Genomic DNA, 15,788 nt, shown 5'->3' with positions numbered 1-15,788 from the left:
CCGTAAAATACATTTTTTCTGAGTTTGAAGGACTTTTGAAGCATCACCACCGAAATTTTAAGTTGCATTTCAGCATCGGATGCGTGACCCACTTCTATTGCACTAAGCGGCCCCCTCTCTTAACCCAGTGCGACTGAAAGTGAAGTTGCGTGTGTATGTTTCTTTCGGCGCTAAGCCTTGCCCTTGATCTCTAAACGAAGAAGAAAAGTAGCGGTCATCATTTTGTCGGTACGTAAACCGGGATACTGGTAGTGCAATCTGCTCGCCGGGCGATGTTGGTGGATGGACTGGCTGACACTTGTTCAGCCTCTGCGATGAGCAGCGACAATAGCAACGGCTCGTCCAACGGGAACTCGTCGGCCACACTGCCTGTTGTGTCGTCCGGTATGTAATATGTTGCGCTCACCCTTACTCACGATGACATAACTTCACTGCTCGCCCATTTTGAATGGTGGGAAACGTTATGACATTGCACGAGTACACGTATGTTCGTTTTGCTCGCGATGCACTGATCTGAGCTCCCCTGCGCGATCGGAAACACGCTCTCACGAGCCCGTGTTTGCGGCGGGGTGGGTCCCTGAGCAACTCGACGTGTCTCTGCTGGGGATGTATGAAAGTGAAACTTTCACTCTGTCTGCTGATTAGATGCATTGTACGTTTCACTCTCTGCCTCTTTCTGGGTTTTGTTCTGCCAGACACGGGTCGTGTGACCTTGGCATACATATCCTCTACACCCCGTGTCAGCACTGGGTCGTCTGTGAGCAGGGCCTTTTTTTGTTGCGTGAGCTCGCTGTAGTGCCCTTATGAATACGACTGCAGAAAGTGGTGTGTATGTGACGAATGCGATTTTGTTTTGGGCGAATATGAGGATGTGTAGCACAACACAGTCGCAAGAACTTGTGTTGTTGCGCTGGTTCGGTACACGGTGCTGCTATCATTTCGAGCTGGTGTAAAATTTCGCGTTGCATTTATCGCTCCATCTCAGCGTGAGATGACGACGACGGAGTTGCCGACACGACAAGGGAAATGGACACTAAAGAAAGGTCGAAGGGACATCTTGTCTGTGGATTGTCCTTATCGGAAATGGATTCTTTCTGTTTTTGCTATAATTTTGCCTAATCTCATTTGGTGAACACATTCCGCAATGTTTTTGACACAAATTAGTCGTGAGCTTTTCCACAGCCATAATGTTTGTGGGCTCGAAGAATCGGCAATTTTTAAATCACACGAATAATGTGTAATCACATTAACGTTTGCTTGTGCAGAATTGCAGTGCTACATAGACATTGTTATGCACACGCTGAGAGTATAGCATAAACGCAGGCAATCTGGTGGACAAACTCCATATTGTGAGAAGAGAGAAAAAAGCCTCAGTCTGGGCACGACTAGAGTGCATAATGTAAAAACCCCGAGACTAGGGAACACTCCTAGCCATTTTTTCATTGACAACTAGAGATACAGGATGAACGCACGAGTTGTGTGTTCGTCCTGTTCCGAGTTATGCACACGATAATAAAATGTGTGGAAATAAAATGTAATTTTTGGTTGCGCAGACGTACGTTTTGTGTTGAGGTTGGGGAAATGTGCTAGCAGTTCTGAAGCAATCCAAAACTGCGAAAACGAAAGAAGAAGAAAAAAACGCAACAACTGACACAAAACACATTTGTCGTACGTTATGTTCGATGTAGAACTTAAGCAAGCAAGGTGATGTAGGCTGGGTGTCAGCTTCCCTGCATGCAGGAAGATATTGTCGTCTCGTTCACTTGTGTTTGCTCATGTGCAACACCTCCGCAGACTCGGGAAACCGAAGGAAAAACTGGCATAAAAGTTTTTCTCCATTTCGTGAGGCACAATTGAATCGTTTATATATGAAAACGACCATTGAGACCTATGAAAAAGACCATTCCAACCAAAAGGAGCGAATACAGGTATATCAGCCTTGTTTTCCGTTCTCGCCTTTTTTGATGCTGACCACAACGTGCACGTGGAACAACATGCGTCAGCGGACCATCAGCATATCGCTTATCGTGGCTGCAGCAGATATCAGAGCTGTTTGAACAGCACGAAGTTAACTGATATGTGCCAGGCTTCACTCAATGGCGCTTTCCAAGGTACCCAGCGGCAAAGGCATTCGCATTTGACTGAAAGTATAAAGACAGTTACGTCAACTGCAGTGAGATGATTTGAACGTGACCACGTAACCTCTTGCGTCATGACGTCACGGAAGGAAAGGGGCGCGGTGGCAGGTACATGAAAAATAGGACAACCGGTCTGCGCGAGTCGTCGTCTGCTTTCTCTTCAGAGCAGAAGCTACTTTCTCCAGCAGTCGACTCCTTTCACTATAACAAAATACCTGCTTGGGTATACCTGTACATCGTTGTGGAGCCGGCTTTTTTTGTTTTCCGCCCGTGGTCATGGCGCCGTGAGCTTGCCTCTCTCCTCTCATGGTTCACGTCTTCTCATTCGTATTTTTTTATTTTTTATCTCGCGCTGTTGCTCTTTGACGCTCGCTTTGTGTTCTATGGAGGAGTTGGGCCTGAATGTGGTGAAAGTTTGATGAGAATTAAGATGGATTGGATTGGATTAATTGGGTGGATGGATGGAGGTCGATTGTCTTAGATGATGTGCGTGGTATTGGGGCATACGACACTAAACATTCGCCTTGACCACACAATGGTTTTCATGTCAGATGGGGAAAGGCTACTTTGCACTATATATTTCCTCTGATTCTGTGCATCGAAACAAGTTGGTAACCCCCTCCCCCCCTTCTCCCTCCCTGTATTTAATATATAACCTTGTTTAATTATTGTTTGTCAAAGGCGAGGGCGTAAGTTGTAAAAAGGGGCGACCAGAGCTTGCTTAGGCCGTAATCTTTTTGGTGTGCGCGCGCGCATGTGTGTCTACGGTCATTTGAAAATATGCGAAGGTGTTTATAGATCCAAGTATTCGTACAAGGCCGCATATTTCGACATTCCGGATATTATCTGTTTGGCCGAGTGTGAGAGAGGCACAGAAACGCGTAGTTTATGACCGAATAAACGTTACATAACTCTGTATCGTTCGAGATTCACCCCCCTATGGTTTTCGCCTTCTGTATGATCCCACGGACTAGCTCAGATAGAATGAAGTTGCTATATTTTCGTACAAGATTTACTGTGACAATAAGTAGCGTTTTCCTCCTGTAGCGATGACCATCCTTTGAAAGTGACGACCAAGAAATCTAGGACTCGTGGCATCCCTTATACCGAACCACCGTTAGATGTACTAGAAATTCATGCCATGATATGCTCGCCCATACTTTTTCTTCTTCTTCTTTTTCACTCCGATGCAGGTGGGCAGCATCGCACACGACCATTTTCTTTTTCCTTTTTTTTATTTCCCTTAAGTTAATGACTCGGGACCAGCGTTTATTCTTTTCATTTTTTTTTTCACCTTCTTTGTCGATTGCCGCGGAAAGCGTGGCCAACTAACGCCTAACGTGCGAGTCTCAATCATTCATGACCCTCCTCCTTCAAGATTGTAGCTAGAAGAGGGAGAGAGAATAGCATACCCATTTGAGGGACGAGGTCGTAGCGCATGACCTCATTTGCACATATCTTTTCTTTTTGAAGGAGGGAATCATCATTTATTTATTCCTCCTTTCTTTTCTTTTTTTTTCCTGTTTTTGGTGACCCTCCCTTCCCCCATCCCACTTGATTGGCCCCTTTTTTCGAGATCGTCATTTTGCTTTTCGCACATAACCACTCAGTTTGCATTTAGCGTTGCTGTTGTTTTTTTTTTTTTTTTTTTTCGTCCTCTTTGCTGGCTGTTCTTTAATTCTTTTCCCCTTTTGGCTGCCTGGAAAAAGTCTTCCCCTGTAAGAGGCTTCCCCCTCCTTGACAGTCCCTTTTTGGACGGAATGAAGAAGGAGGAGGAGGAGTGAAAAGGAGGCCCCTCTTTTTACCTCACACCCCTCAAATTTGCTGGCACATATGGTCGACCCGCTTACGACTGCAGCGCCCCACACGTTAGCCACTTTGCATTCACTCGGATTCCCTTGTGCTCGTTTTTTTCTATTTATTAATTTGATAACAAAGGAAAGTTTTGATTTCCTCTGGTTCTTTTCTTCTCGTCGGTCCTCTTCCCCTCCCAGCTGGGGAATAGCAGGTCACGGAGCGCATTTTTGCTCTCCTGGACATTATTTATTCATTTCTTTATATATATATATATTTTTTTTTTTTTTCGCGAGCGGCCCTCAGGTCAGGTCGCAGGTACACCGAGATTTCAGGCATGTTGTTATTGTTGTTAGCGTATTCTAAAGAAGGGAGGGAGGGGGCTATTGAAAGTCCGTGCTGCGTTTATACTTCCGATACCCGCATTTTATGTGCTTATAGGTTCCGTATGTGGGTCTGTTTTGGGCCGAGCAGTGTGTGTCAGCCGATTACACGCATTAGTGAAGTGGTTACACCCGGTTCTTTGTTGTCGTCTATGTATAGGTAGACAGACAGCGGAGGTTTTGGACCGCGGGTGGAGAGGAGGAGGAGGAGCCTGAACTGATGTACTAGTTCCGTTATTCGTCAGGCCGGCCCTTTTCAAGTTCCGTCTTCCGAGGAATCGTTTCCTTTTGTATACTGTGTTGGGTATCAAGATGGCAGATGGTTAGCATGTATAGTCCTGTTTGTGTGTCAGTTCCTGCGGGCTGGTTGATAGATTTATTTTTTCGAGTGTCATAACGGTTTTCGTCGAACGTGGAACTGAATTTTTTAAAAGTCTAACTGGTTTGCTTTGGCTGTAAGAAAAAAGAAACTTTGGTGTTTCAGAGGTTCCGTACTGTGTATTTGTACCACAATCCAGTAATCTCTGTGTTTTAAACGTCAGTAGACCTCTAAAAAGCACGTGCCAGTGAACGGAAACCGAAACCAAACTTGGAAGGACCTACGTCATGGCGACGATTTCGCTTCTTTTCGAAGCTAGTGCCCTCTGGAGGGATGACGTCAGTGAATAAACTCTATATTTCTTCGTAAGGGTCGCAGACTCGTGGGCCATGCAGCACAGCGTCTTACTAAGTTCACCTCATTCCAAATGTGATTTCAGTGATGGTACACTGCATCGCGCTCGAAACAGACCACCCTACTAGCGGTTACCCTTAACTTTCATTTGAAGTAATGGATGCTATCATAGTCAAGAAACGATGACAAAAAGATCCTGACTACCTATGTATGTCTATCTGTCAAAAGTCGGCATGTTTCCCAGTATCTGCCGCACGTTCATTTCACGCCATCTCATGACGCGGTAGTAATTATCGTCGACGGATACTAGATTGATTGATTTATAAAAGGAAGCATACTACGAAATTTGAAGAACCAGCAGAGAATATAAGTAAATACGGTATTTAGATATCAGCATATCTGTTCCGCATGGAGCGTTCCGAACGACGTTAGCTTGACTGTCGTCTGCTATGCTATATGCCTGTGCTGCCTAGCGCCACCTGTAGTTACGACGTCACAATACTAACGCAAAGCACACACCGGTGAAAATCGTGAATATCTACATGTTTGGAACGAGCCGTTCAAACGCACGGTGACAGTGCCTGCCAAAAAAATTCGTTGGAGGCTCGGAGGAATATGAGACGCAAGGTTTCCAGCAAATTTGACACGCAGTGATTTCAGTAGCCACACCGTTGGTTGCCCGCGTCCGTAAGTGCATGCACACACAAACGCTATACAGGAAGTAAGAGTGGGTGCTTCTACTTTCGCTGAGATAGCTGGCTGGAATCCTATATCTGTTTTATCTGAGCCAGCCTGCAATGTTACTGCTTGGTCCCTGATAAGACGGCCTGTTCGCGAACAGCGGTTTTATCAGCGGTATTTGCTGGAAGTGCGCAGTCTCGTTTGTGTTTGCGAACTGTGAATGAATGCATTCATGCACGCATGTGCACAAGTTTTCGACGGGGTAAAATAGGACGCATGTATAGCTGTGGCGACGAATTGTTTGAAGCAGTTTTTTTTTAAGTCTTCTTTTGTCTCTCAGTGTTTGTGTCCCTTATGATATGGAATTATACGCTGCTATACGTCCCAAACTCCCGACATTTCTGGACAATTTCACCCCAAACGCGTCATTCAAAGGGCGGGTGGAACGCGCCTTTTCTCAAGTTGAAAATTTTTTCAATTTTTTTTTCAATTAACCATGATGGAAATCGGAAGCAATCTTGATTTCAAGCAAAGAACGAACGATGCACAAATGCGTGTAGTAGGTATTCTGCCAGGTTAATGAACTCAACACAAGAATATGAAACAACACATCATTACGGATAATATTCGTAAATCGTATATTAACATGGAAAACCGAATAAGAGTCAAAGTGCAGGCTAACTGCTGATACATGATGAAATTTAACAGAACTTCCTCGTCTCAGTCAAATTTCATCATGAAAAACCGGCCTGTATGCCGTTTTATATTTCAGAAAATTATGTGCATGTATACATACACACGTTGCTCTCGGCCTGCGACGACTTGCAGTCGTTTGCACTGCAGAAAATGAGATAATACCACCAGATTAGAATAATCAAACAATACCCTCTATACTCTATATAGAGATACTAAATGATTAGTCAGCGTGGGTTTATAGTTTGGTCGATCGTAAAAATTGGGGTACACCCATCTATAGGCCCAGGGGAAAATTTTCATCGAAACATCGGCCGCCTTTTATAATTCTTTCTCGCCTATTTTTCGACAATAGTGGGTCAGCATTCCATCGCCGAAACAGTTTCCGATTCTCACGCGCGCCCAACGTTTGTTTCAGCCTGCGCTCAGTTACACCGTTTGTGGGAAAAAATGCATCGTGGCTGCGGAGAATGGGCAGCGTGCTTTTTCTTTTCCCTTACCCTTGATAAACAGCGTGCAGCTATACGGTTTCCCTTGTCCCGGGCTGGAGAAAAAACAAAACAAGAAAACAAATGAAACCAGCGTCGTTTCGTGTAAGAGAGAGCATGTCTTCTTCGTGTTCTCACATGCATGGGAGGAAGAAAATCGTTTCCGATCTGAACGAGATCGCGCTATAGATCACACGCTGAGGCCGCCGCTGGGTGTATCTCGTCAGAAGAAACATCTGCCATCTATATAGCGTGCACTTGGAATTGGGTGTCTGGCGCAGATAACTGCTATAGTTGCTTTGTGCGTTGTTGCCGTCAGACGGGGTGGACGTCAGGGTTGAAAAAAAAAATCCGGATATTTTTAAAAAGATCCTCTCCAGCGGGATTTTTTGGGATAAAACTCGGATATTTTTGGAGAATATAGACGAGCCTAGAAATGGTGACACAAACTAAAAACAAATGTGTCTCGCTGTTCTTCTTCATTTCGGGTGAGCTCTCATATTTTCGGTTTACGAAACTGCCTGTCCCAGTAACATTGAATGAGTTTCCACTGTTTTCCGAAAGGTATAAGTCCCAATACACGCGTGGGTGAATGGTGTAGACGCTACACATCTGGATTAGCTATCGTACTTCAGTTACAGTGCCTCTAGGAAGCAGAAGAAAGCCTCTCCCTGAATGGGCAGAAGTTGAAGAAAACGGGGAAAAAAAGTTAAATCTGTAACGTTCTAAAAGTCAAGTTAAAAAAGTTACGAAGTTAAAAAAGTTAGAAGTTAATGTTGCGCGTACCTGGGCTTTTGTAAACAGCCAACACTACCATAAAATAAAGCGGGAGTTTTCCGGTTGACGTTGAATTCTGATTGTCTTTCACATCGCATCTGGACAAAACCTCTAAAAAATTCGGATTAAGTTGTGTGGATAAAATTTAAAAAAAAATCCACCAGATAAAATCCATGTGGATTAAATCCAAACAACGCTGGTGGACGTCGAGTGGACCCTCGTTATACAGGGTGTTTCACCCCGTATATGAATGTTTATGTATCACCCTGTGTAAGAATGAGCCAAAGTTTAAAAATAGGATGGTTCAGCGCACACCAAAAAGACGGACTGCATAGTTGTGAGAACGCTCGAACTATTTTTTGTTTTGCAATTAATTAATCGAGTAGCGAAATTAATTACCCAGTTTTTTTTAATTATTAGGATTAGGGCCAAAACGTCAGTGTGAATGTTGTAGCGGGTGATACAACGACACGAAACCCGTTGATTGCGACTTTGTACCTATAAGGGATCCTTTCTTTCTTTCTTTCTTTTTTTTTTCCGGCTCCAAAGACTAACTTTCGGGTTTGGAAAAAAACGATGCGGGACCTGTCGGAGGAGCGCCGGATCACAGCGCTCTCGAGCGTCCTGTTGTGGATCGAAGACTATAGTCACAGTTCTCATTGATATTTTGACTTGACATGACATGGCTTGGCTTGACTCCTGGCGCGTCTGCGACAGGTCCCGCGTCGGTCTTTTGCAAACCCAAAAGTAAGTCTTTGGAGCTGAAAAAAAAAAAAAAAAAAAAGGGATCCGTTAGAGATACAAACTTGTAATAAACGGGTTTCGTGTCGTTGTATCGCCCGCTACAACTTCCTCATTGACATTTTGGCTCAATTCTTACAATTAAAAATCTGACTAATTATTTCACTAATTTTGCAATAATTTTGCATTAATTAAGTACAATTAATTAAATTAAACACAATAAATTAATAAACAATAAAAACATAAATAATAAATTAAATACAATTAATTAATTAATTAAAATTAATTAATTAATTACAAAACAAAACAAAAATAGTTTGAGTATCCCCATACCACTGGGGGGGGGGGGAATATATATTTATTGAAAGGGAAGGTCTGCCAGACCAAGGTCGGCATGCTATTCCATTAAAAAAATAAAAAGGTAACACTATGCAGTCCGTCTTTTTGGTGTGTGATGGACCATTCAATTTTTCAACTTTGGCTCATTTTTCGTGAAACATCCTGGGCAACGAAGTTAACGGAACTGGCGAAATATTCGATATAAGCAGGAGTGCCAAAAAAAGAGTGATAGTAACGTCGGAAGCGCGGAAAGCAAGTATTGAAGCAGGCAGCTACACCAAAAGTTAGTGGTAGCATTGTAATTTGTATGGAAAGAGAGAGAGAGAGAGAGAGAATGGAGTGAGCAGGGTTTGCCGTATGGGCTTCCACGGGTTCGTCGGTTGGCAGTTGACTAGCGATTGACTCGGGCCAGGTTTGGGCCACCCATACCTGTTCGAGTTCGGGCTGGATTGTTCTATATGTGCATTGTGACCTCCGAAAGGAAGAGGCACGCCGGCAGCGCAACAAATAAAACAGTTTAGAAACAGTTTAAAAACGGATGACGTTTCGGGACCCACAAGGGACCCATCATTAGGAATAATCAAAAATTAAAGAAAAGAAAAGCCTGACAATCAACCCTTCCTTGTTTATTTAAAGAGAAGGGCGCAGCAGTCCGGAGCGTAACAATTTCTTAACTGTTTTTATTTGTTGTGGTGCCGGTGTGCCTCTTGTTTTCGGAATGATGAATGTCCACCCCAAGCGTTTGGACCATTTTCGCCACTGTGAATAATGAAAAGCGTGGACGCCATCATTTTCTTGCGCAGTAATCTTTAAACAACCACTAAAGGTCATGGTGTGTTAGGCTGTGTGTGCTTGGACGGTGTCCCTGGATATTCCAGAGCGATGTTTTTCTGCAGCGCGGTCGGTCGGTCGGGCCTGGTTATACTCTGATGGACTCCATAACGAACGGTGTACTGTACTATACTGACTCTGATACTGATTCAACTGACCCTTCCCATCATGTGCGACGCTGCCCTTGTGTGCCTTCAGCCTATGATCATCGTGCTTTGATAATTATAATGCGTATTTCATTTTTCGATGTACTTCTGGGTGCATTTTTTTTTAAATTTAATTCCGCGAATAGTGCCGGCCAGATTACCTATCTCGCAGTCATGGTACGACGACATCTTTGTATACCGAACGAGACGCAGGTGTGTGCCCAGCCATGGCAGCCTTGCAACCATTGCAGATGGGCAAAGGAAGTGGGGGGTTCCTCCTTCGTACGTATAACTGCACGCACTGCTTTACAGCACACAGAAAGGGAGAGACTGCACAGAGGAGGTTGCAATTTTGCTGTTTGGATCTCAAACTAATTAACATCTATTCTTCCTCGTAACAAATCATGCTGCAGGTTACAGCAGCTTTCAGGACCCATTAGCTGACTGGCCAAAGCGAACGTGTTGCTTCGGTTTTGTTGAGTGAACCGGAAAAAAAAAAGAAAAAGAAAGAAGACAGAGAAAGAACGTCTTGCATGACAGAATTATTTGCTTTATCATTGTTGGATGGAGTGCGTACGTCGTCCGCTTCGGGTGCTCCGGAGTTCTCGGTATGGCTGTATATGCTTGCGTTATGAGGAAAATGTGGCGCACATTTAGTGTCTTTTATATGCGGTTCCGCTGCCCGCTCGTGATTAATAGATGCGTTCGGGGTATTAGGCTGCGACACGTGGGGAACGCGGTAAGCGCACTTTAGCTGCTGTAGCGATTTAGCATTGTAGGAAAGCAGTGTTGAGCATATAGCACGTCATCGTTGCACTTCTTTATGCTGCAGTCTCGTGCGGTATACGAGCGTGTCAGGTGCCGTATTTTGAAGACAATAGGTGGCTTTATGTATAGGGAGACAACTGTATTATGATGCCGGGAATCAATCTTCTCCCACAAGAGGTTTTTACAGGTTGTTTTAAATGTACTGTAAAGGACAAGCAATCATTTTGATGTCATTTAAGCGCTTTGTGGCTTATAAATATGCACCTCGTGAAACGTACGTGATTTATTTACACACTCTAAAAAAGTTAGTTTGTCAAAATTGCTATGAAATCGGTCGGGGCGACGCATGGTGCGAGGCGACCCGTGTTTTAGCGGACAACACTGGCGGGTCATGTGTCAAGGTTTTTAGTGTGCGCCATACTATATCTTTGTGTGGTCATGTATCATGTTTGCTCTGATTTTGGTTCCTATACACTGCGTGACGTCGTCGACACACGGTTATGCGCATGTAATGTAGTTCTGCCGCCGTACCTGACGGGCATTGCAAAGAAGTGTCTCCCGCAGTCTTAATTTTTTTTTATTTTGAATATGATTGGGACCAAAATTGTGACGTCAGAGTCCTGAAGGCTTATACGCTACGAACTAATTCATTTTATGAGATCGCGCGTCAACTGCTTTGCGGCATCTTTAAAGGGACACTGAAGCGCAAACATTTCTCCTCGCGGTGTAAGAGGAGCCGTTCCCTCTCTTTCTGCTTCTCAATGCAGAAATGACTCGGATTGGCCCCCTCAAACCATCTCCCGCGATGGTTGGACAAATCGTTTGCGGAGAGACCAATGAGAGAGCGCCCCGCACTCGAGAGAGGGTGGTATAGCATAAATTGAGATTTTTTTTTTTTTTTTTTTGCTCATAAATAGGGTTCCGCGCTTTCGGTTTTTATTTTCGGACGGATTCGGCGTAATTTTTTCAGTATTTATGTGTTTGCGTGAAATCGGCGTTTTTCGGTGCTATTTCTGGTGTGTACGTGGTCTACCCTGCAGTATTCGAATTTATAACGTGATTTCAAAACTGTGCGTCTCAGCGTATCTTTAGAAAAAAAGAACAATACAAAATTAGCCCTAGCTGTATGACATCACGAAAGGAACACTTTATTGCTCCACAACGAATTGGATCGTGAAAGCGGACCTCTTTTTTTTTTTAAGTTTATCGTGTACAACGATTAATCCCCCCTAATCTTTCTTCGGACGTTCATTTGTATTCGGCCTTTTCCGGTTGGTACCGAACAATTTTACCGGCGTGTGCTTTTCGGTTAAAACCGAAACCGCGCAAACGTACTCCTGAATCACGAATGGCTCAAGTTCCTTTTGTGTTGGGAGGAGCAAGTTTTGCAATTTAGCGCTTCTTTCACGTGACATGTGCTGCATGGCGGGGCAAAAAGCTTTCACGAATATGAAAGAGTCGCCGTGTGGTGCACTGCGTGACGAGACGACCAGACACAAAAGGAGAGGAGCCTGTCGGCGTAGCGTCGACCACATAGCGTGCCACTGTCCGATGAACCAGATTAGCAACGCTCGCCCGGTCCGGTTGGCCGGCAGTAGCCCGCGCACAGGTTGTTGACGAATTATGCAATTACGAGCGCTCCCTGCCTTCCATTGTTCTCTCGGCTGGGGAGTTCACGGACGTTCGGATGTCGCTCGTTCTTTTATAGCGCGTCATCCGTGGCCTGGTCACCCTCATTGGTAGACCCCGTTTCTCGATTCCTTATCGTTTTATCGAGAGGAGATTTTATTTTCTTGCTTCTTTTTTTTTTTTTTTTTTCGCAGCAGTTGAAAAGTGTTGCCTAAGTTATGTGATCGATCAATATGGATGCTTCTCACGGAGTGCAGCTGGTCTCTTGTGGCCGTGTCGAACTGTGAAACTCATTTAGGAGGAATGAAAGATGCATGGAACAGGTTTCAGATAAGGCTCGCGGATTGCACGCGTTGGATATCGTTGTTGATGGATATACCTAGTTGTGCCGTGACTTTAACACCATGTTTCGTTGGCTCTTATTATTAGTCCTTATTGATATACTACAGACTTACTGGTTTACTTCTTGTCTTGCTGATATATACTGCAGATAGAACGATGTACTACGGAGATAGCTATAACGGCTACCGCGATTCGCGTGAAAACTTGCCATCTATAACACGACCTAGAAAGCAGTAGTATTGCTCTTTCTTTTGAACAGCTGAAGAAAAGTGCGTGTTGCATAATGGAGCCTCTAGAAAATCGTTGTGGAAAGCAGAAAATGTAGGTCACCGCTTTCACTTTCGGCTGGAGGGATAAGCTCCTTCTTCCCGAGAAGAAGCGAAAGTGTCCCCAATCTCAGGAGGAGGGGCCCTGTGATAATACTGAGTGAGGCATAGTGAAGAAGGGCGATTCCCAAGGTTGCGTGCCAGATTTTTCCCTTTTCGCGGTGCGGATGCTATGGGCATAAAGGAAGCGAAGGGGGCATATCTAGGTCGGTAATTATTCTCTGGAAAACTGCATGGGGGGGAAGTTACTGGCTCAGGTGTATCACTGACATGGACGCTGACGGTGGCGTTGGGGGCCCAAAGCGATAAAAGTTTGCGTGGCCCTGTCCCGTGCTGGTTGGCTAACGGAGCGGCTGAATGTGGGGCAACGACGATCTGGGATGGAATATGGGAAAGGGGACATGTTATCTGAATAACAACAGCGCCGTAGCGATAACATTAATTGGTATAAGACCCATTTCACGCTACCGTTTCGTTCTTCCGTAGTGCTTCAAAAATACAACCGAGAGGCAGTAGAGCCCCGTAGATTCCAAGGGACCCGATTTGGGCTCCGTGAAAAACACGGACGAGAAAAACGGCAGTGTGAAACCGGCATAATAGAGAGCCGTGAGTTAATGCATCGTACGCTATCGCCTTTGCATACGTAAGGGATTTGCTGCGAGATCGACTTATAGGGGGCGACACTGTCACCTTTCTCGTGTGGATAACACGCGGGCCGATGTTCGGAGTAAATGGTTCTTTTTCGTAATTCTCGTGTATATTCGCCGGAAGATCACTTGTGCCGCGATGGTACGACACTATTCGGTTCCCAAATGCTTCACCTACTGCACTGAACGCGGAATGAACGAGTACGAGCAGACGACGCGTCCACACCACGGTAGTTCATCGTTTCTCCGCAGCGCGCCGACACTGTTCGATCTCGGAGCGAATAGCGTTGGTGGTTCTGCGCACGCGCAGAACATTGAGAGCTTCGTGCAGTGTGCAGAATCACCACTCTGTTCCTTACGTACGTTAAGGTGATAGCGTACGATGCATTACAATCCACCGGTGTCGGTAGACCGTCGATATCGTGATTGTGAAGTTATCGTACCAACCGGAACCATGTCTCAGAATCCTGTCCGTTGATTGGATGCGGTAGATGCGGTAGGTAACGTAGTACGTTATCAACAGTTTACTAGCACCCTCTATTGGCTAGTTTTTTGTGAATCATTTTCATTCAAACCCGGTTCGCGAAGGGTTTTGACGCTGTCCAACCAGAGCGTTCCATTTTGAGTCACTCCCTCTTCTCACATAGCGAGTTTTAGTGAATCGTTTTTGCTCAAACGGTTTGTGAACGGTTTTGCCACGACCCAATCGGGTGATTACGTTCTGAGTCACTCCCCCTTATCATTGGTCATCCGCAAAAGCGTTCGCAAACCGTTTCAGGAAGACCGATTCACTAAAACTCGCTAACCTCCACGATATCGTTCGCGAACCGTTTGAGTGAAATCGATCCACTAAAGCTAGCTATACTAAAACTCCCTATTATTCGATGCACACACTTCGGCTTCCAACCGCAAGACGCTTCTGATCCATTTTCTATTTCTGGCTCGCATGATTTCAGTCAGCATTTGTTCAGAGTAGATGAAAGTAAGTGACCGAACCAATGACGAAAAACAGACAAACGGGAGAGTTAGAGTAAACGGAGGGATCACTAAAGAGACGAAGTTCAAAAGTGGACAGAATATGTGACAGCAGTTTATGTTCAAACTGAGGAATATTTGATCGAAAATGCCCAATAATACCGCGCATAGAAGTCAGCTACCGCGCTGTGAGATCCCCGTATTGTACATAAAGGAAGGAAGAGAACGGTGTGACGTCACGGCGACTTATCGACCGCAAGGAGTTCGAGCTCGCCTTCTGAGCGGACGGTGTGCCCCAACAGATGACTGAAGCCCGATGGGGAGCACTTCACCCGTCACCTTCATCCCGCTGACCTAGTTTCTCCGCCGGGCAAAAGACGTTCCGGCGTTCGCTATGTGGGAACCAGAGGTGGAAGTGAGGACTGGATGAGTTTGAAAAACAATATGGAGCAGCGTGGTTTCGTGGATGTAGAATTGAAGTCTGTGCGCCGCTGCCTGCCCGAATCTAGTCGTTTTTATTTTTCTTTGTTTCTTTTTATTTCAATGCAATGCAAAACTCGTACAAAGAAACAGAACTGAAAGGGCAATCTCTGTCGAACATTCCAGGGGCACACCCTTATGCAGTTGACACTGCATACGCCTCCTGAAGGACGGCAAAATACACACGAAAAAGAAATACCTGGAGGATTTTGCAGAGAAGAACAGAGGAAATCTATGTACCACTGAGGAAATGTTCCTTAACGGCTTTTTTAAATGACGTAGAGTTGGGGTTAGAGCGTATGTGTAAAGGTAGGAGGTTCCGCATTTGACCACAGAAAAAACAAGAAAAAACAAACGGTGTGTTCCGTATGCGTTTTTTTTTTCGTTGTTTCCGTATGCGAAAAGTTCAAACCTATAACTGTACATCCATTTTCATGACGACACCGACAGTTAGTCCAAAATGTGTCGAATAAAGTAACGATAAACGATGCTTTATTGCAACTTCCACAGCAAAACACATCAGGGGGAAGCCAAAAAGCAGCACAAGGCTGCTTGACAAGGGCATTATCCCTTAATAACAAATAAAGTCCTTAGTAACAAATAAGTAAATTGACGATTTGCAGTCAAAGCCCACGAAACAATTGCGCCCAGACAGCAATAGTAGACAGAATAACAACTAGATGCTCCTAACAGTTTGAACAGTATTCACAGTAAAACTGAAAATACATCTTTTTTTTTTATTCCGAGGAAAAGAAAAACAGTCTTAATTCTGTTATTCTGCGTTTAATTGCTCGTAATTAATCCCAGAATGAAAGGCCGAAGCGTCTGTGCCTCACTTGTGTTGCAGATTAGATTCTTATGCAGAGCCAGTGCATAAAGCTCCGAGTTTAAAGCTTCGAAACTGCGAGACGTTTCGCAGCAGTATATACTTTGTGTC

General features: G+C 44.7%; 1 protein-coding gene across 1 annotated transcript in view; it reads left to right on the top strand.

The window, feature by feature from the left end:
- Positions 1 to 114: 114 nt before the first annotated feature.
- The window catches only part of LOC135368621 (nuclear hormone receptor FTZ-F1-like), a 92,949-nt gene continuing 77,275 nt past the window's right edge, over positions 115 to 15,788 (top strand). The window contains 1 exon segment of the mRNA XM_064602022.1: positions 115 to 384. Coding sequence (XP_064458092.1) covers positions 273 to 384 — 112 coding nt within the window. The 5' untranslated portion in view covers positions 115 to 272.

This window comes from Ornithodoros turicata, chromosome 9, assembly GCF_037126465.1.
Source record: "Ornithodoros turicata isolate Travis chromosome 9, ASM3712646v1, whole genome shotgun sequence".
Lineage (NCBI taxonomy): Eukaryota > Metazoa > Arthropoda > Arachnida > Ixodida > Argasidae > Ornithodoros > Ornithodoros turicata.
Note: the sequence above shows the minus strand (reverse complement) of the source record. Positions and strands in the feature narration are given on the sequence as shown.